This window comes from Saimiri boliviensis, chromosome 11 (genome assembly GCF_048565385.1).
Source record: "Saimiri boliviensis isolate mSaiBol1 chromosome 11, mSaiBol1.pri, whole genome shotgun sequence".
NCBI lineage: Eukaryota > Metazoa > Chordata > Mammalia > Primates > Cebidae > Saimiri > Saimiri boliviensis.
This window is the reverse complement of record NC_133459.1, coordinates 51,204,207-51,229,729: the sequence shown is the minus strand read 5'-3', so window position 1 is coordinate 51,229,729 and position 25,523 is coordinate 51,204,207. Positions and strand designations below refer to the sequence as shown.

The 25,523-nt window shown below is 43.4% G+C and overlaps 1 protein-coding gene across 4 annotated transcripts in view; it reads right to left on the bottom strand.

The window, feature by feature from the left end:
- Positions 1–24,890, bottom strand: part of ZYG11B (zyg-11 family member B, cell cycle regulator) — a 110,189-nt gene extending 85,299 nt beyond the window's left edge. Inside the window, exon 1 of one of the 4 annotated variants that reach the window (XM_074380835.1) lies at positions 24,727–24,890. In XM_074380835.1, the coding sequence (XP_074236936.1) occupies positions 24,727–24,732 (6 nt within the window). In that variant the 5' untranslated portion in view covers positions 24,733–24,890. Of the gene's footprint in view, positions 1–4,017; positions 8,238–23,793; positions 23,878–24,726 lie in introns of those variants that run through there. The other 3 variants (XM_039473654.2, XM_074380836.1, XM_039473655.2) reach the window with 3 other exon arrangements.
- Between the last annotated feature and the right edge of the window lie 633 nt (positions 24,891–25,523).

Here is a 25,523-nt window from a genome sequence, read left to right as displayed (position 1 = left end):
AGTGGTTCATGTCTGTAATCCCAGGACTTTGAGAGGCCAAGGCAGGCTGAGTTCGAGAGTTCAAGACTAGGCTGACCAACAAGGAGAAACCCCATCTCTATTAAAAATACAAAATTAGCCAGGCGTGGTGGCACACGCCTATAATCCCAGCTACTCAGGAGGCTGAGGCAGGAGAACTGCTTGAACCTTAGAGGCAGAGGTTGCGGTAAGCTGATCATGCCATTGCATTCTAGCCCGGGCAACAAGAGTGAAACTCCATCTCAAAATAAATAAATAAAAATAAAAATTTAATTCACCTACATGCCAAATAAATAAATAAATAAAAATTTTAAAATTAAAAATAAACTTCAAAGACTCCACATTACCCAAACCAGTTTATTTATTTATTTATTTGAGAGAGGGTCTCACTCTATCACCCAGGCTAGAGTGCAGTGGCACATTCACAACTCACTGTACATGACTTTCTGGGCTCAAGCAATCCCACCACCTCAGCATTCCAGATAACTGGGACTACAGGTGCACACCATCATGCCCAGCTAATTTTTGTATTATTTTGTAGAGACAGGACCTCACTATGTTGTCCAGGCTGGTCTTGAACTCCAGGGCTCAGGAGATCCACCTGCTTCAGCCTCCCAAAGTACTAGAGTTACAGGCATGAACCACCGTGCCTAAACCAGTTTTCATGCTGGAAACATGTACAGGGTATCCCCAGTAAAGATGTGCCAGAGCACTAAAGCGACAGGATGAATGTGGTACATCTTCTTAGAATATAAATGTACTTAAAGATTATTTGGGCTAGGCATGGTGGCTCATGCCTATAATCCCAGAACTTTGGGTGGATCCTCTGAGGTCAGCAGTTTGAGACCAGCCTGGCCAACATGGCAAAAACCCTGTCTCTACTAAAAATACAAAAATCTGCCGGGCGTGGTGGCACACACCTGTAATCCCAGCTACTTGGGAGGCTGAGGTAGGAGAATTGCTTGAACCCAGGAGAATGAGGTTGCAGTGAGCTAAGACTGTGCCATTGCACTCCAGTCTCAAAAAAAAAAAAAAAGATATAGATGAGGAAATAAATTATGTAAACAGTAAGTGACTTAAAAAATTTTATATTGAAACAAATATATTATGTAATAGAGGTAAATGTTACATGAATTTCAAGATAAAACACAAGATCACCAAGAAATTCCTGTTTTCTAACACCGGTTTCAAGTAATTCCCTCTTCTAACCCCAGCAAGTTTAGTTTCTTCAGGTGTTAGAAGTAAAAGCTGGAAAAAGAGAGACCTATAGAATAAAGTGTAAACACTTTAGCAAGGTATTTGAAACGTTTTCCTAGCTGGTTCCAACCTTCCTCTCTAGCCTTTCTCACTGTTCCCTTCTTTTACCTGCCAGATACGCTAAACTGAATGTTTAAGCAACCTAGCACTTACTGTTCCTTAAGTACTGTAACAGACATTTTCACATCTCTGAGCCTTTGTTAGTCCTTTTATGGCAAAAATCTCACTCATCTTTCATTTTTATTTAATTTTATTTAATTTATTTTGAGATGGAGGCTTGCTCTGTTGTCCAGGCTCGAGTGCAGTGGTGCGATCTTGGCCCACTACAACCTCCTCCTGCCAGTTCACCTGATTCTCCTGCCTCAGCCTCCCAAGTAGCTGGGATTACAGGTGCATGCACCACACCCGGCTAATTTTTTTATCTTCAGTAGAGACAGGGTTTCACCACGTTGGCCAGGCTGGTCTCGAATTCCTGACCATAGGTGATCTGCTCGCCTCAGCCTCCCAAAGTACTGGGATTACAGGTGTGCCCGGCCTCATCTTTCAAAATTCAGTCAAAGCTCACTAGTTCTGTGATGGCTTTCCTAATTTCTTTTTTTTTTTTTTTTTTTTTTTTTTTGAGACGGAGTTTCGCTCTTGTTGCCCAGGCTGGAGTGCAATGGCGCGATCTCGGCTCACCGCAACCTCCGCCTCCTGGGTTCAGGCAATTCTCCTGCCTCAGCCTCCTGAGTAGCTGGGATTACAGGCACACACCACCATGCCCAGCTAATTTTTTTTTTTTAGTATTTTTAGTAGAGACGGGGTTTCACCATGTTGACCAGGATGGTCTCGATCTCTTGACCTCGTGATCCACCCGTCTCGGTCTCCCAAAGTGCTGGGATTACAGGCTTGAGCCACCGCGCCCGGCCCTAATTTCTAAGGCAGAATTGATTTTATTCTTAGCACCTGAAAAATTAAATTGTACCATTAACAACAGCTACTGTGTACTGAATGACAACTGTGTGGTACCAGCCACCAATCTATGCACTTCATAAATATTTTCAATCTTCAAAACAACTTTGTTTTAAACAAAAGTAAACTGAGGCCCAGAAAGATTAATTTATATATCAGAGATAAAATAGCCAGCAGATGGTAGAGCAAGAATAAAACTCACAACAGCTGTCTTTTACAAGTCATTTACTATTTATCAGATGCTGGTGCAGAGCTCATTCAATTTCCACATTCTGAGCCAAGCACAATTACATTCTGCATTTTAAAGATGAGGAAACTAAGGCTTAGGTTAAATATCTTCCCGGTATTTACATGGCCAACATACTGCTAAACCTGGACTTCACACAAGAATGAAGCGAAAGCCTATATTTTTAAGTTATTAACTGCTATACTAATATAATTATAATTATAGGGCACTTATATACTAACATATGCTATGTGCTATATGCTATTTATGCTAAGTGCTTTGCATATATAATTTCATTTATTTCTCATAAGAATTCTATAGGCCGGGCGCGGTGGCTCAAGCCTGTAATCCCAGCACTTTGGGAGGCCGAGGCGGGTGGATCACGAGGTCAAGAGATCAAGACCATCCTGGTCAACATGGTGAAACCCCGTCTCTACTAAAAATACAAAAAAAAAAATTAGCTGGGCATGGTGGCTCGTGCCTGTAATCCCAGCTACTCAGGAGGCTGAGACAGGAGAATTGCCTGAACCCAGGGGGCGGAGGTTGCGGTGAGCCGAGATCGTGCCATTGCACTCCAGCCTGGGTAACAAGAGCAAAACTCCGTCTCAAAAAAAAAAAAAAAAAAAAAAAGAATTCTATAAATTAAATTCCATCAGTATCCCTATTCTATAGATAAGGACATTGAGGCTATTGGAGTTTAAGTAATTTGCTCAAGATTACAGAGCTGGCTGGGCACAGTGGCTCACGTCTATAATCCCAGCACTAATTTAGGAGGCCAAGGCGATCACTTGAGGTCAGGAGTTTGAGATCAGCCTGGCCAGCATGGTGAAACCCCATCTCTACTAAAAATACAAAAAAATTAGCCAGGCATGGTGGCACATGCTATAGTCCCAGCTAGCTGGGAGACTGAGGCAGGAGAATGGCTTGAACCCAGGAGACTACAGTAAGCCGACATCTCACCATCTGCACTCCAGCCTGGGTGACAGAGCAAGACTCCGTCTCAAAAAAAACAAAACAAAACAAAGTTTATTGAGCTAATAAATGGTAGAGTCAGGATTAGACCCCAGGCAATCCAACTCTAGAGTTAAATCTGTGCTTTTACCACTATATACACTGCCCTTTGTATCTGATTCCGAAGCTAGTTTTCTTTTACAATTCCATGTTACACCATGGTTATTTATGACTGTATCTGTTTACCCCACTCAGCCACAAACTCTTCCAAGTAGGAGGAACGTATTAACCCTTTTTTTATCCCTAGAACCACACACAGTCCCTGATTTTCACCTATTGTGAGAAAAAAAAAATGAGTTCAAATTAAGATAGTGGTAAAGAAACTTTCCCAGTGTCAAATACTGTAGGAAGAAATCCAGGTGTTAATAATGAAGTCCATACTTTTTCTACTACACAGTATCGTCTCTCAACAGAACAATTACTAGTCTGGTTTTGATGTAAATGCCAAGATACAACTTGGGACTAACTAGTGGCTCAGACAAGAGGTGATGATACTATGGATTAGAGAAGAGACAATGAAAATGGAAAAAATCGGGCCGGGCATGGTGGCTCACCTCTATAATCGCAACACTTTGGGAAGCCAAGGCAGGTGGATCACCTGAGGTCAGAGGTTTGAGACTAGGCTGGCCAACATGGTAAAATCCCGTCTCTACTAAAAATACAAAAAAATTTAGCCAAGCATGGTGGCACAAGCCTGTGATTCCAGCTACTCGGGAAGCTGAAGCAGGAGAATCACTTGAACTTGGTAAGCAGAGGTTGCAGTTAGCCGAGATCATGCCACTGTACTCCAGTCCGGGCAACAGAGAGAGATTCCATCTCAAAAAACAAAGAAAATGGAAAATAATCAAAAGTGAAAAATATTTTGCAGAAAGAATTAATGAAACATAGTAAGCAACCAAACAAAAAATCAGTGCTTTTTCCTAATATCTGGAATCTAGTACAATGTGTGACACCCTATTAGTCAGGCAAGTGTTCTTTGAAAAACCAACCAACATTCACACAATACGTATCATTTACACATATCATTTACTCCTCACAACTTTCTTGTAAAACTGTTATAATAGACACCATTTTGTAAATGAGGATACTGGAACTCAGAAATAATAAGGTACCCAAGTTCATATATTCAGAACGTGGCAGAAATGGACCTTGAACCAATCTTCAATGCTAAATATCATGCCCTTTGTCATACCCATAAGGCCTCTCAGACGGAGGAAAAGGATACAGGGAGGGGAGGTTAAGACCCCACCTGCCAAAAAAAATCCAAAAATAAATCCAAGATTTAACACAGATCTGTTAATTATAGTCAGAAGAGATAATAAAGCCCTGCAATTAACTACCTCAAGTACAGTAGGCAAAATGACACAGTCCCTGAGCAATGGCTGAAAATATATTTTATAGCAAATAGGAAAAATAACAATTCCAGCTGAAAAAATAGAAGTGGCCCATCTTTATATTTTTGGTTAATATAGTGTTTTTTGGAACATGATATAAACTTGATAAGATAAACTGCTCTCCTAATTTGAACTCATTCTCCTTTTTGTTTTTTTGTTTTTTTTTTCTTTAGACAGAGTTTCACTCTTGTTACCCAGGCTGGAGTGCAATGGCGCGATCTTGGCTCACCGCAACCTCTGCCTCCTGGGTCCAGGCAATTCTCTTGCCTCAACCTCCTGAGTAGCTGGGATTACAGGTACACACCACCATGCCCAGCTAATATTTTGTATTTTTAGTAGAGACGGGGTTTTACTATGTTGACCAGGATGGTCTCGATCTGTTGACCTCATGATCCACCCGCGTCGGCCTCCCAAAGTGCTGGGATTACAGGCTTGAGCCACCGTGTCCGGCCTGTTCTTTTGTTTTTTTGAGAAGGAGTCTTGCTCTGTCACCCAGGCTGGAGTGCAGTGGCGCAATCTCGGCTCACTGCAACCTCCACTTCCCAGGTTCAAGTGATTCTCCTGCTTCAGCCTCCTGAGTAGCTGGGATTATAGGCACACAGCACCACATCCAGCTAATTTTTGTATTTTTCGTAGAGATGGGGTTTCACCATGTTGGTCAGGCTGGTTTCGAACTCCTGTAATCCGCCTGTAATTCGACCTCAAGTAATCCACCTGCCTCAGCCTCCCAAAGTGCTGGGATTACAGGCATGAACCACCACACCCGGCCCTTCTTTTTGTTCCTGTAAGAGGTAAATATCAAGGACTATGCTGGATTTGGGGGATACAGGAAGGGTTAATAATTCTGCTTTGTGTATCTGTGAACTCTATTCTACTTCACAATGTTTCAAGAAATGCAAATAAAGACTTTGAGTTATTTCGAAATGACTTTTTGGTTGCAGGATTGTGTTCCATGGACTATGACAACGCACTAAGACTAGACCACACAGGTCATAACTTAGTTAAGGCTGGGCACTGTGGCTCACACCTGCAATCTCAGTATTTTGGGAGGCCAAGGCAGGTGTATCATGAGGTCAAGAGATTGAAACCATCCTGGCCAACATGGTGAAAGCCTGTTTCTACGAAAAATACAAAAATTATCTGGGCGTGGTGCTGCGCACCTGTAGTCCCAGCTATTTGGGAGGTTGAGGCAAGAGAATCGCTCAAGCAATGAAGTATTTAGTCATTTACACAATACTCAACTAGTAGTTATTCTCAGTCACTTCCCCAAGACTCACTCAGTTATCAGTAATCTGTTTTGTTAGTTTGTTTGGTATATTTAAAAGCTTCATTCTGTTACTGTATTGCCAGAGCCATGGCAAAGAAGCATTTCAACATTCTGAGTACTTATGGACTTCAGAATCTCTGAGTAATGAGTTCTACGTTTGGGTTATTACAAGAAAAAATATCGTTTGTGGATTATGCTGGTAACAATGCCTTACAGTAAACAAATCATATTCACATCTTGATTTTCATTTGATACTCATGATAACCTTACAAAATAAAAGTATTAAAAATTTCACTTTATAGGTAAGAAAGCTGAGGCACAAAATGACTTGACTTCTCTAGAGATATTGTAGTTAAGAACATTAGAACTGGATGTGAATTCTACTGGTATCACACTGGGCAAGTTATCTAGCTTTTCTGACACTCAGTTCTGTCCTATGCAGAGTGGGGTTAATATTAGTATAGTCATGTGTCACTTAACAACAGGAATACATTCTGACAAATGTGCCAATAGGCAATTTTGTCATTGTGTGATCATAGAGTGTACTTACACAAACCTAGGTGGTATGTAGGATGCAAAAACCTGTACAGCGTATTTCTGTACTGAATACCATAGGCAACTGTAACTAAATGGTAAGTACTTGTATATATGAATAAATTCAAACATAGAAAAGGGCTGGGAGCAGTGGCTCACGCCTCTAATCTCAGCGCTTTGGGAGGCCACGGCCGGCCGATCACTTAAGATCAGCAGTTTGGGCCAGGCGCAGTGGCTCACGCCTGTAATCCTAGCACTTTGGGAGGCTGAGGTGGGTGGATCACCTGAGGACAGGAGTTCAAGACCAGCCTGGCCAACATGGTGAAACCCCATCTTTATAAAAAAAAAAAAAAAAAAAGATCAGCAGTTTGAGAACAGTCTGGCCAACATGGTAAAACCCGATCTCATCTCCACTAACAATACAAAAATTAGCTGGGTGTGGTAGCTTGTGCCTAGTCCCAGCTACTGGGGAGGCTGAGGCAGGAGAATCGATTGAACCCAGGAGGCGGAAGTTGCAGTGAGCTAGCTGAGATTGTGCCACTGCTCTCCACCCTGGGTGACAGAGCGAGACTGCAGAAAGGAAGGAAAGGAGAGAGGAAGGGAGGAAGACAAAGAAAAAGAAGAAAGAAAAAGAGATGGGGAGGGAGAGGGAGAGGGGGGAGGGTGGAAGAAGGAAAAAGTACAGTAAAAATAGGAATAAAAGATAAAAAATGGGCTGGGCGCGGTGGCTCAAGCCTATAATCCCAGCACTTTGGGAGGCCAAGGTGCACAGATCACAAGGTCAGAAGATTGAGACCTTCCTGATTAACACGGTGAAACCCTGTCTCTACTAAAAATACAAAAAATTAGCTGGGCATGGTGCCATGTGCCTGTACTCCCAGCTACTGGGGAGGCTGAGGCAGAAGAATTGCTTGAACCCAGGAGGTGGAGGTTGCGGTGAGAAAAGGTCACGCCACCACACTCCAGCCTGGGTGACAGAGTGAAACTCCGTCTCAAAAAAACAAAACAAAACAAAAAGATTAAAAAATGGTACACCTGCAGAGGGCACTTAATATCAATGGAGCTTGCAGGACTGGAAGTTATTCTGAATAAATCAGTTGCGTAGTGAATCTGAAGGCCTAGGACATTACTGCACACTACTGTAGACTTTATATTTTGGCTACACTAAATTTATTTAAATTTGGGAGTCTATCACCCAGGCTACAGTACAGTGACATGAACATAGCTCACTGCAGTCTAAATTTCCTGGAATCAAGCAATCCTCTCGCCTTAGCCTCTAGAATAGGTAGGACTATAGTTGTGCACCAAAGCACCCAGCTAATGTTTTTTCAGCTTTAATAAAGACAAGGTCTTGCTATGTTGCCCAGGCTGGTCTCGAATTCCTGAGCAAATTTTTTCTTTCTTCAGTAATGAATTAACATTATCTTACTGTAACTTTTTAAGCAACTTTATGAACTTTATTTTTTCTAAACTTTTTGACTCTGGAAATAACACTTAAACACATTGTACAGCTGTAAAAAAAATAGAAAAAACATTCTCTCTTTTATATCTTTTTTTTTTCTATTTTTAATTTTTTTTTTTTTTTTTTTTTTTTGAGACGGAGTTTCGCTCTTGTTACCCAGGCTGGAGTGCAATGGCGCGATCTTGGCTCACTGCAACCTCCGCCTCCTGGGTTCAGGCAATTCTCCTGCCTCAGCCTCCTGAGTAGCTGGGATTACAGGCACGTGCCACCATGCCCAGGTAATTTTTTTTGTATTTTGAGTAGAGACGGGGTTTCACCGTGTTGGCCAGGATGGTCTCGTTCTCTTGACCTCGTGATCCACCCGCCTCGGCCTCCCAAAGTGCTGTGATTACAGGCATTGAGCCACCGCGCCCGGCCCTATTTTTAATTTTTTTAGAGACAGGGTCTTGCTCTGTCATCCAGGCTGGAGTACAATAACATAATCACAACTCACTGTAGCTTCAACTTCCCAGGCTTAAGAGATCCTCCCACCTCAGCCTCCCAAGTAGCTGGGACTAGAGGCACACGCCACCAAGTCTGACTAATTTTTTATTTTTGTGTAGTGACAGGGTCTTACTATGTTGCTCAGGCTTCAACTCCCGGGCTCAAGTGATCCTCCTGCCTCAGTCTCCAAAGTGCTGGGGTTATAGGTGTGAGTCACTATGCCTGGCCTCCCAACTCCTATGAATCAGGCTCAAGATGTCCTACGACTGACAAATTCTATTACAGAACACAAGGGCTTTAACAGTGCTCCTTTTTTGTATCCTTGGTGACTTTTTTCTAAAGATTGGGCCAGAAATCAGGTGACTACAAAAATTAGAAACTTGATAATTTTATGATAGAAATAGATATTTTATGGACATTTTTCTAAAATACTATGTAATAATGTGATGAAGAGTGTAGGTTTGGGAGTCAGACTGCCTGGATTAAAATGTCACCTCTGCCGGGCACGGTGGCTCAAGCCTGTAATCCCAGCACTTTGGAAGGCTGAGGCGGGCGGATCACGAGATCAAGAGATCGAGACCATCCTGGTCAACCTGGTGAAACCCCATCTCTACTAAAGGTGCAAAAAATTAGCTGGGCATGGTGGCGCGTGCCTGTAATCCCAGCTACTCCAGAGGCTGAGGCGAGAGAATTGCCTGAACCCAGGAGGCGGAGGTTGCGGTGAGCCGAGATCGCACCATTGCACTCCAGCCTGGGTAACAAGAGCGAAACTCCGTCTCAAAAAAAAAAAAAAAAAAGTCACCTCTACCATTTACAAAACTATATAACCTTAGGCAAAGTACTTAATCTCCCTGAGTATCAGTTTTGTGACTGTAAAATGCTGACAAGAGCAGTACCTATGTCAAAGGATTGTTGTCAGAATTAAATAAATTCTAAATGCAACACACTCAACAACAATAACTGGCATATACTACCTGCTCAATAAATGTTATTACCACAGAATATCAGCTGCATAGAAAAAAAAAAAAAAACCCTGCATTTTCTTCACTACTGTATTATCAGAGTCTAAAACAATGCCTACTACATAGTGGGCACTGCATGAATAAATGAACAATCAAGTACAAATTTGTTGTTAAGTATAATTAAAATACATATTTGCCTCTAGAGAAAAAGACTACATGTCCAGAGAGAAATATTAAGTCCCAAGTCCCACCTTAAAACCAAAGTATGAAACTGAAAAGCATTTAAGTATCATTTGAGTTCACAGATACCTATGAAAAATTGAGATATTAGATATCTTTGACTCATCCTAGTATTCCATGGGAAATCTCCTCTTAGTTGATTGGATTTAAAAACAACAACAACAACTTTTAGTTTCCATTTCTAATTCAATGAAATAATGCTTCTAGAAATAAACATCTACTATAAACTTAGCTATGATCTAATCCATTTACCCTCCCCCTCCCCAACTGCAATCATTTTACAGATGAGGAGGAAGGTCAAGAAGATGTACCAGAGGCACTGTGGCTCACACCTGTAATCCTAGCATTTTGGAAGGCTGAGGTGGGTGGATCACTTGAGGCCAGGAGTTGGAGATCAGCTTGGACAACATGGTGAAACCCCATCTCTACTAAAAACACAAAAAATTAGCTGGTGGTGGTGGCACATGCCTGTAATCCCAGCTACCTGGGAGGCTGAGGCAGAAGAACCACTTAAACCTGGGAAGCAGTAAGCTGATATTGTGCCACTGTACTCCAGCCTGGGTGACAGAGACCCTGTCTCAAAAAAAAAAAAAGAGAGAAGGTGATAACAAGGGCATAGATCACAGATAACAGATAATACTGTTCCCAAGGGTACAGATATATTGAACTATTTGGTATACGCTATGGGGAGTTATTTTTCTTTTTAAAAGAACATCAACTTTGGAGACTCCTAGATGCCAAACTAAAAAGCAGGTAAAGCAAGCTTCTTGCACACAGCACTTCAAGGCCTGGCGAATATGGCAAGCAGCTATGTGCTAAAGGGCAAGGAGGTAGAGTTCTAACTAAAAAAGATCAAGGCCTGGAAAGCTACATAAATGCCCTCTTCTTCCATCTAAGGTCATGTGATAAAGCTATTCTAGGAAACAAAACAAAAATTTAGGTCAGTAGTCATTGAGCAGATCACAGGATTGTCAACTCAAAGAGATACTTTAGCATTATTTTCCTGTTAACTATAGTAACCAGGAGTTTTGAAACATAAGATGGTAAACAGAGATGTGGGGTTAATAATGGAAAAAAACACTGGGCTTACAGTCAGTCCTGGCTCTGCTACTTAGTAACTCTGTGACCTTAGGAAAATCAATTAACTTCTCAGTATCCTTATCTGAAAAACTGAAGCTAGAGCTCTGACTATACCACAAAATGGTAATGAGGAATAAATGGCATGTGCATGAAAATGTCTTTAAAACAAGGTCCAGGAGCAGTGGCTCATGCCTGCAATACCAGCACTTTGGAGGCTGAGGCAGGCAGATCACTTGAGGTCAGGAGTTCAGGACCAACCCGGCCAACATGGTGAAACTCCATCTCTACTAAAAATATAAAAATTAGCCAGGTGTGGTGGTGGGTGCCTGGGAAGGCAAGGCAGGATAATTACTTGAACCTGGGAGGCAGAGGCTGCAGTGAGCCAAGATGCCACCACTGCACTCCAGTCTGGGTAACACAGTAAGACCCTGCCTCAAAAAAACAAAAAAAGGACAAGACTGGTGCAGAGGCTCACACCTGTAATCCCAGCACTTTGGAAGGTGGGCAGATCACACGGTTAGGAGTTCAAGACCAGCCTGGCCAATATGGTGAAACCCTGTTTCACTAAAAATACAAACATTAGCCGGCCTTGGTGGTGCAGCCTGTAATCCCAGCTACTTGGGAGGCTGAGGCAGGAGAATTGCTCAAACCCAGAGGCGGAGGTTGTAGCGAGCCACAGTCGTGACACTGCACTCCAGCCTGGGTAACAGAGCGAGACTCTCTCTCAAAAAAAAAAAAGAAAGAAAGAAAAACAAAAAGGTAATAAAAGTTTTTAAAATAATTAACCACCCCTCTAGATTTAGCAGTAACTAATTGTTTACTGAGTTTAAATAGTCTACTCTCTGGAAGGATACCTCCACAAATTATATAGACAAGCGACTTTCAAGTGTTTATACAAAGGGATAGTGCTTTGCAATTCATCCTGAAATCATTTGGCTTTCTTCCCACTTCTTCCTATTAAATCCTTGTGGACAGAACATTTAACCTAGGTCAAAAGTGCCACTGAAGCTACTAAATGAACTGTCTGATCTAACATTTCTTACCTATCCAACCTCTTTCCCCCTCAGAGACCTGTACAGAGTGTTCAATTTTTTTCATCTCTCACATCTCAAGTTAACATCACCTTATGCAATTCTCTACCAAACACACACTGAACAAATATTGTATTGCTCAGTATTTTTTTGTTTTTGTGAGACAGAGTTTTGCTCTTGTTGCCCAGGCTGGAGCGCAGTGGCGCGATCTCGGCTTACCTCTCCTAGGTTCATGTGATTATCTTACCTTAACCTCCTGAGTAGCTGGGATTACAGGCATGCGCCACCACGCCCAGTTAATTTTTGTATTTTTAGTAAAACTAGGGTCTTACCATATTAGCCAGGCTGGTCTCGAACTCCTGACCTAAGATGACGCATCCACCTTGGCCTCCCAAAGTGCTGAGATTACAGGCATGAGCCACCACACCCGGCCAGTACTGTTCAGTGCAATATTGATATGCACTTACTAAATCTTTTTTTTTTTTTTTTTTTTTTTTGAGACGGAGTTTCACTCTTGTTACCCAGGCTGGAGTGCAATGGCGCGATCTCGGCTCACCGCAACCTCCGCCTCCTGGGTTCAGGCAATTCTCCTGCCTCAGCCTCCTGAGTAGCTGGGATTACAGGCACACGCCACCATGCCCAGCTAATTTTTTTTGTATTTTTAGTAGAGACGGGGTTTCACCATGTTGACCAGGCTGGTCTCGATCTCTCGACCTCGTGATCCACCTGCCTCGGCCTCCCAAAGTGCTGGGATTACAGACTTGAGCCACCGCGCCCGACCCGCACTTACTAAATCTAAGTAGTATGCTACTTACTATATACTATGCTAAGTGCTTATGAATGAAACAAGTAACACAGCACTGTCCCTGCCCTCAAAGAGCTCACAATCTGGAGAAACAGTCAGCCTCATCAACAAATAATAGCACACAAAACAACTGCTATAACCAGGGCACATAAAATGTACAGGAGAAGCGTACAGAAATGTGTAACCCAAGGCTGCCTGGAGGCAACCAAAGGAGGTAGGGCATAAAGGGACACTTGAAGGTTTGGTAATTAAGAAGTATGGCCAGGCATGGTGGTTCATGCCTGTAGTCCCAGCACTTTGGGAGGCCAGGGTGAGTGGATCATCTGAGGTCATGAGTTCAAGACCAAACTGACCAACATGGAGCAACCCTGTCTCTACTGAAAATACAAAATTAGCTGGGCATGGTAGCACATGCCTATAATCCGAGCTACTTAGGAGGCTGAGGCAGAATCGCTTGAACCCAGGAGGTGGAGGTTGCAGGAAGCCAAGATCATACCATTGCACTCCAGCCTGGGAAACAGCAAAACAGCGAAACTCAAAATAATAATAATTAAGAAGTAAGGCAGGACACAGTGGTTCAGGCCTGCAATCCCAGCACTTTGGGAGGCTGAGTTGGGCGGATCACTTGAGGTCAGGAGAGAGACCAGCCTGACAAACATGGTGAAACCCCAGCATTCCAGGCAAAAGAAACATTGTAAGCAAAACTGAGAGGCACAGAAAACAGCACAATGTTCCTTCAGTATTACTGAGCATAAAATGTAAAGACTTTTTCTCATAAAATAAGAGATTAGGAAAGCAATAAAAAAGATCAGATCATAAAGGCCTTAGTATACTACGTAAAACACTTTCAAGCCAGGTGCAGTGGTTCACATCTATAATCCCAGCACTTTGGGAAGCCAAAGCAGGGAGATCACTTGAGGTCAGGAGAGAGACCAGCCTGACAAACATGGTGAAAACCCAGCATTCCAGGCAAAAGAAACATTGTAAGCAAAACTGACAGGCACAGAAAACAGCACAATGTTCCTTCAGTACTACTGAGCATAAAATGTAAAGACTTTTTATCATAAAATGAGAGATAAGGCTAAGGCAGGCGTCCCCAAACTACAGCCTGCGAAGGTCATTTATCCAGCCCCTGGCCGCACTTCAGGAAGGGGCACCTCTTTCATGGTCAGTGAGAGGAGCACAGTATGTGGCGGCCCTCCAACGGTCTGAGGGACAGTGAACTGGCCCCCTGTGTAAAAAGTTTGGGGATGCCTAGGCTAAAGCAATAAAAAAGATCAGATCATAAAGGCCTTAGTATACTATGTAAAACACTTTCAAGCCAGGTCCAGTAGTTCACATCTATAATCCCAGCACTTTGGGAAGTCAAAGCAGGGAGATCACTTGAGGTCAGGAGTTCGAGACCAGCCTGGCCAACATGGCAAAACCCTGTCTCCACTAAAAAAATATAAAATTAGCCAGGTGTGGTGGCTCATGCCTGTAATCCCAGCACTTTGGGAGGCAGGCAGATCATCTGAGTTCAGGAGTTTGAGACCAGCCTGGCCAACATGGTGAAACACCATCTCTGTTAAAAATACAAAAATCAGCTGGGCGTGGTGGCAGGCACTGGTAACCCCAGCTACTCCTGAGGCTGAGGCTGGAAATCACTTGAACCTGAGAGGCAGAGGTTGCAGTGAGTGGAGATCAAGCCACTATATTCCAGCCTGGGTGACAGAACAAGACTCCATCTAAAAAAAAAAAAAAAAAAAATTATCCAGGCGTAGTGGTGCACGCCTGTGATACCAGCTACTCAGGAGACTGAGACAGAAGAATTGCTTGAACTCAGGAGGCAGAGGTTGTAGTGAGCTGAAATCGTGCCATTGCACTTCAGCCTGGACGACAGAGTGAAACTCCGTCTCAATAAACAAAGCACTTTCTTTCAACAACTATTTGCTGAGTCCCTACTATGTGCTAGACATCATCAAGAACACAGGATACAGATCTCTGTGGATTCATTGCTGTCTGTATGAATAATTGTTAGCTGAGTTGTGCAGTATCATCTGCGTGGAACAGCAGCCCTGTAAGATCACTGTAAACTAGAAAGGCCAAAACTGCAGGCTCCACAAAGATCTTAAGGAGTTAACAAATTCACATGCAGACCAAGTACATGCTGTATACAATAATATCTTGGTATTTTTATTGCATAATAGATATTACCTTTACCAGAGTATCATTTAAAAATATTACTGAATTCCTACCAGACCTACTTTTTGTTTTTTTCCCCCCATAATTAATGTATTCTGAAAATATGTTACTGTCCTATCTCTCAAGGTTTTCTGTGTTAAAAAGGTATCTTCACAGGAGGGTCTATTGTCTCAGACAATAGGAAAGAATTTAAAAATTCTGAGTAGGGAGGCCAAGGCAGGCAGATCACTTACAGTCAGGAGTTCAAGACCACCCTGGCCAAAATGGTGAAACCCTGTCTCTACTAAAAATACAAAAATTAGCCAGGGATGGTAGTGGGTGCCTGTAGTCCCAACTATTCAGGAGGCTGGGGTAGGACAATCACTTGAACCCAGGAGGCAGAAGTTGCAGTGAGCCAAGAAGATCTTGCCACTTCACTCCAGCCTGGGTGACAGAGCAAGACTCTATCTCAAAATAAAAAAAAATTCTGAGTAGGAAGAGTTGCACGCCTCCAGTCTTTTCTCATTACACCCTTGCCTAGTTACTACAGGAAAATTTATTTTTCTTTCATTTATGAGCCTGAAAAATCTTAATCATGATTAGTGTGAGAATAGTACTTGCAGCATGCAGTTTGTCCAAGAAATACTTAAGTGCTGAAGGCATATTCTTCTTCAAAGTGCTTTATAAAAGTGATTTCGGCTGGGCGCAGTGTCTCATGCCTGTAATCCCAGCACTTTGGGAGGCCAAGGCAGGGAGATCACCTGAGGTCGGGAGTTCGAGACCAGCCTTACCAACATGCAGCTACCTTTCTCTACTAAAAATACAAAATTAGCTGGGCTTGGTGGCGCATGCCTGTAATCCTAGCTAATCAGGAGGGTGAGGCAGGAGAATCGCTTGTACCTCGGAGGCAGAGGTTGCAGTGAGCTGAGATCGCGCCATTGCACTCCAGCCTGGACAACAAGAGCAAAACTCTGCCTCAAAAAAAAAAAAAAAAAAAAAAAAAAAAACAACCACTATCTCAGTAACTTAAATTTTACATAGAGAAATTCAGTGCAAGAGCCTCTGAAAATGACCCAGAATGACTATCCTAAAGAGAACTAGTTGAGTCTTGTTTGTGAAATTTTAGTGAAATAGGAAATAATTCTGTCTTTGTATAAAACTGCTTCCATGCACAAGCTTTATCATATAAGGAAAATAAACTCCTATGTTGAATTACTAGTTTTCTATTTAATTTTAATTTTTTTGAAACAGAATTTCACTCTTTTTGCCCAGGCTAGAGTGCAATGGCATGATCTTGGCCCACTGCAACCTCTGCCTCCTGGGTTCAAGCCATTCTCCTGCCTCAGCCTCCCAAGTAGCTGGGATTAAGGCACCTGTCACCATGCCCAGCTAATTTTTGTATTTTTAGTAGAGATGAGGTTTCACCATGGTGGTCAGGCTGGTCTTGAACTCCTGACCTCAAATGATACACCCAACTTGGCCTCCCAAAGTGCTAGGATTACAGACAGGTGTGAGCCACTGCACCTGGCTTTTTTTTTTTTTTTTTTTGAAACTGAGTCTCACTCTCTCGCCAGGCTGAAGTGCAGTGGCGTGATCACTGCAACCTCTGCCTCCCAGGTCCAAGTGATTCTCCTGCTTCAGTCTTCTGAGCATCTGGGTCTATAAGTGCGCGCCACCACACCCAACTAATTTTTGTATTTTTAGTAGAGACAGAGCTGCTCTACTAACCATATTTCACCATGATGGCCAGGATAGTCTCGATCTCTTAACCTTGTGATCTGCCCTCCTGGGTCTCCCAAAGTGCTGGGATTACAGGCTTGAGCCACTGCACCCAGCCAAATTATTATAGAATTTTAGTCAGCTAATAAATTATATGCCTAATAGTAGGGGGAGATACAGAACACCACTAGTGTTAATGTTTAATCTCTGTATGCAACATATAATTTTTTTTTAGACAGAGTCTTACTCTGTCACCAGGCTGGAGTGCAGTGGCACAATCTCAGCTCACTGCAACCTCCGCCTCCAGATTCAAGTGATTTTCCTGCCTCAGCCTCCCGAGTAGCTAGGATTACAGGTGTGTGCTACCACGCCAAGCTAATCTTTGTATTTTTAGTAGAGAAGGGGTTTCACCATTTTGGCCAGGATGGTCTGGATCTCTTGACCTTTTGATCTGCCCACCTCGACCTCCCAAAGTGCTAGGATTACAGATGTGAGCCACTCAGCCCAGCCACAATGTATAATTTTTTAAGCAAGAAGGAAATTTAGTAAGATTTCCTTCCTATTTTAAGACATTTCTCCACTTGTGCTTCTGAATGACTCTGATTCATATTGGAATGAGACTGCTCAGACATATTATGGTTCAAAAGCATAAGCTTGGTAGGGATTTCAATTTATTTACTGATTCCCCTACACACATCCTTTTTCTAGTTTCAAGAACATATTTACTGATATTAATAACTTCTATATTTTCAGTTCAAAATGTCACTGTCACAAGAAAAAAAAAATAGGCTGGGCACAGGCCGGGTGTGATGGCTCAAGCCTGTAATCCCAGCACTTTGGGAGGCCAAGGCGGGTGGATCACGAGGTCAAGAGATCGAGACCAACCTGGCCAACATGGTGAAACCCTGTCTCTACTAAAAATACAAAAAATTAGCTGGGCATGGTGGCGTGTGCCTGTAATCCCAGCTACTCAGGAGGCTGAGGCAGGAGAATTGCCTGAACCCAGGAGGCAGAGGTTGTGGTGAGCCGAGATCGCACCATTGCACTCCAGCCTGGGTAACAAGAGCGAAACTCTTGTCTCAAAAAAAAATAGGCTGGGCACAATGGCTCAGGCCTGGAATCCCAGGCTTTGGGAGGCAGAAGAGGGCAGATCACGTGAGCCCAGGAGTTCGAAAGCAGCCTAGGCAACATGGTGAAACCCCATCTCTACAAAAATATAAAAATTAGTCTGGCGTGGTACCACGCGCCTGTAGTCTCAGCTGCTTGAGTTAGATGAGGCGGGAGGATGGCTTGAGCCTGGGAGGTTGAGACTGCAGCAAGCCGTGGTTGCACCATTCACTCCAGCCTGGGTGACAGAGTGAGACCCTGTCTCAAAAATAAATAAATAAATAAAAGCTATTAGTGTTGCTGCTTAACATTCCTATCTAAAATAGTTGCCCTCTCACACACACAGTATCACTTTTTATCTTACCCTGGTTTACTTTTTCTTAGTATGATATTAACATTATATAACTATGGTCATTATACATTTATAGATTTATTTATTGTCTAGATCCTCCCTGTACCCCATGTCTTTTTTTAACCTCTGTAATCACAATGCCTGGAACATCACCTAGTCCTTAGCAGCTGGTCAAAAATCATCTCTTTACCAATGATTTTTACATTCTGGACACGGAGACTCAAATAATTACATCAAGAAATATAAAATTACATTTGCTATATGTTCTATGAAAAAGTGCTACATAATAAAGAGGGGAGTGACCTAGGTGTTTTGGATAGCGTTTCCCTTAATTCCTTGAATTCAGAACTCCAGGATATATTAGAGTTAAGCAGGCAAAAGAGAGTATCATCACAGGTCATTTGCACATGCTGTTCCTTCTATCTGGACTATTCTTTTTTTCTTCTTTTTGATAGGAAGTCACTCTGTTGCCCTGGCTGGAGTGTAGTAGCGTAATTTCAGCTCACTGTAGCCTCCGCCTCCCAGGTTCAAGTAATTCGCTTGCCTCAGCTTCCTGAGTAGCTGGGATTACAGGTGCCCACCACCACGCCCAGCTAATTTTTGCATTTTTAGTAGCAACGGACTTTCATCATGTTGGTCAGTCTGGCCTCAAACTCCTGACCTCAGCTGATTAGCCTCCCAAAGTGCTGGGATTACAGGCGTGAGCCACTGCACCTGGCCTACCTGGACTATTCTTTACATAACTCCTACAGTTTAATCCCTCAGTTCTCTACTTGAAAGTAAGACCCTCTGCAAAGCCACTCCTAATTATTCCATTCTATTATTCCACAACTTTTCTTTTTTTTTTTTTTTAAATGAGGTCTCACTCTGTTGCCCAGGCTGGAGTGCAGAGGCATGATCACAACTCAATGCAGCCTTGAACTGCTGGGCTCAAGTGAGCCAACCTTAGGATCTAGACTAGATGGTACTACAGGTATGCACCACCATGCCCAGCTATCAACTTGTCCTTTTCCAGCACACTCAAGATGTATTAAAACTCTTCACATTTAAAATTACTCTATACAGGCCAGATGTGGTGGCTCATGCCTGTAATTCCAGCATTTTGGGAGGCCAAAGCAGGCAGATCACTGGAGACCAGGAGTTTGAGACCAGCCTGACCACCATAGGGAGATATCTTCTCTACACAAAAATAAGAAATCAGCTGCACATAATAGAGTACACTTGCAAGTCCCAGCTTTACTCAGGGGACTGAACAGGGAGGATTCCTTGAGCCTAGGGGTTTGAGGCTGCTGTGAGCCATAATCACGCCCCTGCACTCTAGTCTGGGCAGCAGAGCAAGACCTTATCTCAAAAAATAAATAAATAATAAAATAAAATAAAATAGCTCTATATACAAAAAATGAAAAATGCCAGCGGTCACATCTATTTTACTATCTGTGATTTCCCCAATGTCAACACAGTCAATGGCACTTCAAAAACACTGTTAGATTAATTGAAAGGACGGACTATGTTTTAGACCAGTGGTTTTCAAATTGTGGTTCACAAACCAGCATCAAGATGGGTTTCTGAAAGAAATACCAACTGTCATGGTGGCTCACATCTATAATTCCAGCACTCTGGGAGGCTGAGGTGGGAGGATCACTGGAGCCCAGAAGTTCGAGGCCAGCCTAGGTAACATGGTGAAACCCCGTCTCTACAAAAAATACAAAAATTAGCCAGGTGTGATGGTGGTCCCAGCTATTTGGAAGGCTACTTGGGAGGCTGAGGTGAAAGGATTGCTTGAGCCTGGGAAGTCAAGGCTGCAGTAAGCTGTGATCATGCCACTGAACTCCAGTTTAGGAACACAGCAAGATCCTGCTCAGGAAAAAAAAAAAAACAGCAAACTCTCATGTCCTGCCCTCAGCTCACTGCAACCTCCACCTCCCAGGTAAGTAATTCTCCTACTTCAGCCTCCCGACTAGCTGGGATTACAGGCGCATGACAACACACCAAGCTTATTTTTGTATTTTTAGTAGAGATGGCGTTTTGTCACATTGGCTATGCTGGGCTGGTCTTGAACTCTTAACCTCAGGTGATCCACCTGCCTTGGCCTCCCAAAGTACCAGGATTACAGGCATGAGCTACCATACCCGGCCAAGAATTCATCTTAAATGTCTCAACCATTTAAACACAACCTAATTAACATTTAACAAAAAATGCAAAGCTTTGTAACACTCATTCAACTATATTGATTATCTACTAAAAATATTGCATGAGGAAAAGTAGCCTCTACCAATACTATTCCTAGCTCATACTAAGCTAATATTTTGCCTTCTCTTCACCTCTCCCGTACATACACTCTTACTCTGCGTGTACATGTTTTAACAAGCAAGGAAAAATCAAGTTAATTAGACACAAGGTCTAAAACATAATCATGCCTAATATATGTGCTGTGGTCTGACTGCTTGTGTCTACCTAAATTCCTATGTTGGAATCCTAACCCCCAAGGTAACGACATAAGAAGGTGAGGCCTTTGGGAAGTGATTAGATCACCAGTGTAGAGCCCACATGAATGGGATTAACACCCTCATTTAAAAGAGGCTCCGAGGCCATGCATGTTGGCTCACGTTTATAATCCCAGTACTTTGGGAGGCTGAAGTGGGCAGATCACCAGAGGTCAGGAGTTCAAAACCAGCCTGGCCAACATGGTAAAACGCCATCTCTACTACAACCACAAAGAAATTAGCCAGGTGTGGTGGCATACACCTGTAATCCCAGCTACTCAGGGGGCTGAGGCAGGAGAATTGCTTGAACCTGGGAGGCGGAGGTTGCAGTGAGCCAAGATCATGCCACTTCACTCCAGCCTGGGCAAAAGAAATTCTATCTCAAAAAAAAAAAAAAAAAAAAAAAGAGAGAGAGAGAGAGAGAGAGAGAGAGAGAGAGAGAGAGAAAAGAAGAGGCTCCATGTCTGGCCCCTGCCACCATGTGTGAAAACAGTGAAAAGGTGAATCAGGAAGAGCCCTCACAAGACATCGAATCTGCTGGGAATTGATCTTGGACTTCGAAGCCTGAGAAATAATTTCTGTTGTTGACAAGCTACCTACTTTATGGTCTTTTGTAACAATAGATTGAATGGGCTAAGACAGTATCTTCCTAGTCTCATTTCCTACTACACATCTTCATTCTTGCATCCTTCCATGCTATATAAGGGTAATACTACTTCCTATAATGCATCCTAATTCCTTCCTACTTTCTTTCTTTAAAAAAAAAATCCCGGCAGGGCGCGGTGGCTCACACCTGTAATCCCAGCACTTTGGGAGGCCGAGGCAGGTGGATCACGAGGTCAAGAAATCGAGACCATCCTGGTCAACTGGTGAAACCCCGTCTCTACTAAAAATACAAAAAATTAGCTGGGCATGGTGGCGCGTGCCTGTAATCCCAGCTACTCAGGAGGCTGAGGCAGGAGAATTGCCTGAACCCAGGAGGCGGAGGTTGCAGTGAGCCGACATCGCGCCATTGCACTCCAGCCTGGGTAACAAGAGCGAAACTCCATCTCAAAAAAAAAAAAAAAAAAAAAATCCCTGTGAGAGCATCCTTTCTACTTCCTACTCATTCACAATGAAGCATTCTTCCCCTTCCCAAAATGATCCATACAAATCCTATTCATCTTTCAGGCCCAGGTATTTAGGATCCCAGGACACTTTGGGATCCTAAATACCTAAAAGGGGAGTTCGTAACTCCTCCCTCTCATAAATTCATTCCCAATGGAAGGACCCACACTTTCAAAAATCTACCAATGTGATGTCTTAGGTAGGATGGCTTTTTATTCTGGTGAGTATATCATCATACCTCACCTAATATCATTTTTACACCAAAATTAAGATTCTCTGCCCAGGCATGATGACTCATGCCTGTAATTAAAGCACTTTTAGAGGCCAAGGTGGGAGGATGGCTTAAGTCCAAGAGGTCAAGACCAGACTAGGCAACACAGCGAGACTCCATCTCTACAAAAAATTTTACAAATTAGCGGGGCACAGTAGCCCGTGCCTGTGGTACCAGCCACTTGTGAGGCTGAGGTGGGAAGATCACTTGAGCCCAGGAGTTCAAGGCTGCAGAGAGCCATGATTGTGCCACTGCACTCCAGCCTGGGCCACAGAGCAAGACCGTCTCCAAACAACGATTCCCATAATCACTCTTTCTGTGTAGTCCACTAGTTACCTCAAATTTCAGTTTAAGTTTATACTAGTCAGGTGGGAAATGAGAATATAAAGTGAATCATTTAAGCACCTAGCTGGCCTGAGCACTTGGAATAAGTAAAACATGGTTACTACCTAGAACTTACATTCCACAGGGAGAAACAGGTTAATATACAATGACAGTGTGCGAAAGTGAAGGAGACAGGAAAATGACAGCCTAAAAATGCAGGAGCAAGTTAGGGAAAATTCATAGATTAAATAATTTTACAGTAAATCACTTTTCTAAAAAACAGATGAAGGGGAAAAAAACAAACTAGGAAAACATGATTATCAGGACTTAGTTTCGACTAGAATGTCTTATTCCTCCCAGAGATCAAAACTTAGCTTGTTGCAGACGATGGAGCAATGTTTTCAATAAATGTACAGCAAACCACTTAGAAGCCAACTCAATGAAAGAAACCAACTGAAGCCTCAACCTGTTTTCAAACATAAAGAAGAACATTTGCAAACATAAGGTTCTCCCAACTAAAGGCAGAGAGGGCAAACAAATGAACTCTTTAGAAGGTTTAAAGAGACTATCACAACCTGTCAAGCTGATTGTCAGTCCTCAAATGCCCTTGGTCTCTGCCTCCAAATGAAAACAAATCATTTGTTTTAGGTAGTAACAGTCGAGCTTGTAAATAAGTATTTTTAAATTTCCCCAACCGTACCTCCACATTAAAAGATGCCCCCCCCTCAAAAAAAATCGAAACAATTTTAAGCTATTTCTGTCAAAAGACTAGCTCTCTCCTAAGGTCACAGTATGCATGCTGGCCCTCACTTCGTGGCTCTAACACACCACCACTCCGGTTTTGCGATGACACTAGGTAATAGGATTCCAAGATCTCTTCAATGCCTCCAAAAACGGAAAGGAAGAAGCAAGCCTACAAATTCCTATCTGCCCGCCCTGCAGCTCCCGGGAAGCAACAGTCCTCAGATTGTTCCTGCTTAGACCCCTGAAGCCCGTAGAAGGAAATGGGGACAGCTGTGAAAGCGAGCCGAGCGAGGACATCCGATAAGGGAAGAGGAAACGTGGATGGGAGAGGACGAAGGGGAGAAGGAACACGGAAGGAGGGGGCAGTGGAGATAAAATGGTGAAGAGGGGTGAGAAGAGCAAGAAAGAGCAGCCAAAAATAGGGAGGAAAGGGGGGGAAAGTAAAAATCACATAAAAAGAAAAAAAGGCAAAATGATAGATGAGAAAGGAAGGAAGGGTTAGGGTTAAAGGACGAGGAGTGGGCGACAAAGGGAATGCTAAAAAGGCTGTCACTGGGGATGATAAAAAGGATGTCACTGGGGAGAAGGGAGATTCAGGGGGTGTCACCTAAAGGCGCTCACCCCAGCAGGTGGATGAGGGAGCACGGGGAAGGAGGAACTGGACACCGAGAGGGAGAGAGGTGAAGACAGAGAGGCCGAGAGGACACCAGAGACAGGGAGGGGCATGCCTGCAGGGGCTAGCGCGGCAGGCGGGGGCCAGGGTGGCGGGCGGCTGCGGCTAGGGCAGGCCTGGCTCCCTCACCATGGCTGCGCCGGCCTGGTCCTCGGGCGTGCAGCCTCCGTCCTGGATGCGGTGGCGGGCCGGACCGGAGCCCGCCTCCAGGCTGAGCCGACGCGGAGGCTCCAGGAGGCTCCGGCGAGCGGCGGCTCCGGGCTTGGCCCAGGCCTCGGCCTCTTTCCCGCAGAAGGTAGAAGTGCAGCAGCCGCAGCCGCAGCCAGAACCCGAGTGCAGACTCCGCCCCCGCGAGGACCCGCCCGGGCGCGCGAGCCCGAGCTTGGCCCCGCCTCCACTCTCAATACGCAGACTCAGCCGAGGGGTCCCGCCCCCTCCAGCCCGCCCTCCAGCTTCTCCCCTTCTCCGGCTCTTAAAGGAGCCACACACACCCAAATCCTAGCCTCCCTTCAAAATAGGAAGAGCTTTAAATATTGCTTCATGACAAGAGATTACAGCACCTCTCGCTTCCGTCACCTATAGACCCCTCTGTCACTCACCATCATTCTTTAAGATTTGGGCTTCTAGTACACTGTTATTCATTACTACTGTTGTCATAATTCTCGTTGATTTCAACATTCGCTTAGTTCTTCCAATCCTCTGGCCTCTCAGATTCTCCTGTAGGAATCATTCTTGGCTCAGCCTCTCACTCTCATGCTCATACGAATAACTGTAACTCCTCTACAATCTCAATTTTAATCCTCTAACTCCCATCAGAACCTCCTTTCTACTTCACTCGCTCTGATAATACTCCAACTCCAAAAACTTCAACCCCAAGACCCCAAATCCATAGATCCAGCTACCTTTCGCTATTCTGCCCCACACTGTCCTCATGTACTCACTATCTTCCTGAAACAGCTTAGATTCTATTCTCCATCATGAAATGGAATCTAATAGAATCTAAGCTGTTTCAGGAAGAAAGTGAGTACATGAGGTATATGAAGTCGATTTCTTCAGTATTACCTTCATTTATCCAGTCGTTCTCTGCTTTCTTTGTACGGACGGAACTCCAGCAGTGGAGTGGGTGAAGAAAAAGCCAAAAGTGGTTGACTGACTCCTGGTAAATTTGAGATCATTATTCTTAAGGGGCCATCATGCGTGGCTACACTACCGCGTTTCCTCCAGTTTCACACACTCTCCTCCTACCTTGCTACGTAACTATTTCTAGTCTCCTGTCTCTTAAAACCTCCAACACTTCCTCCCTCATCCTCATTTAGCTGATGATTTTGCTTTCAATTCACTAGAAAAATGAAACAAACCAAAAAGAACATCTACAAGTTATCAGCACTCACCATGAGTTTCAACTAACCTGTATCTCTGCTTTGATACTCTTTCTGCCTTCCTTTCCTTACTACAGGTGAATTATTCTTTTAGCTAACGTCAAACCCTCCTCAGTTCTCAAGAATCTGTGCTAAAAGACCCAGGTTTTATCACCGATCACAAACCTAAATTTCTGTAAATTATAATCAAAATTAATTACTAGAAAATAATTAAAATTTGAAAACAAGCTTCCAAAATGAAAGCCGAGGTTTTTTTAAACGAGCTTAACCATTTTAAAGTGTACAGTTCAGTGGTATTGAATACATTCACATTGCTGTGCAACCATCCCCATCAAGAAGCTCCAGAACTTTTTCTTTTTCATTTATTTATTTATTTGCCCTGTCACCCATCAGAAGTGCAGTGGCACAATCACGGCTCACTCAACCTCAAACTCCTGGGCTCAAGCGATCCTCCCACCTCAGCCTCTGTAGCAGCTAGGA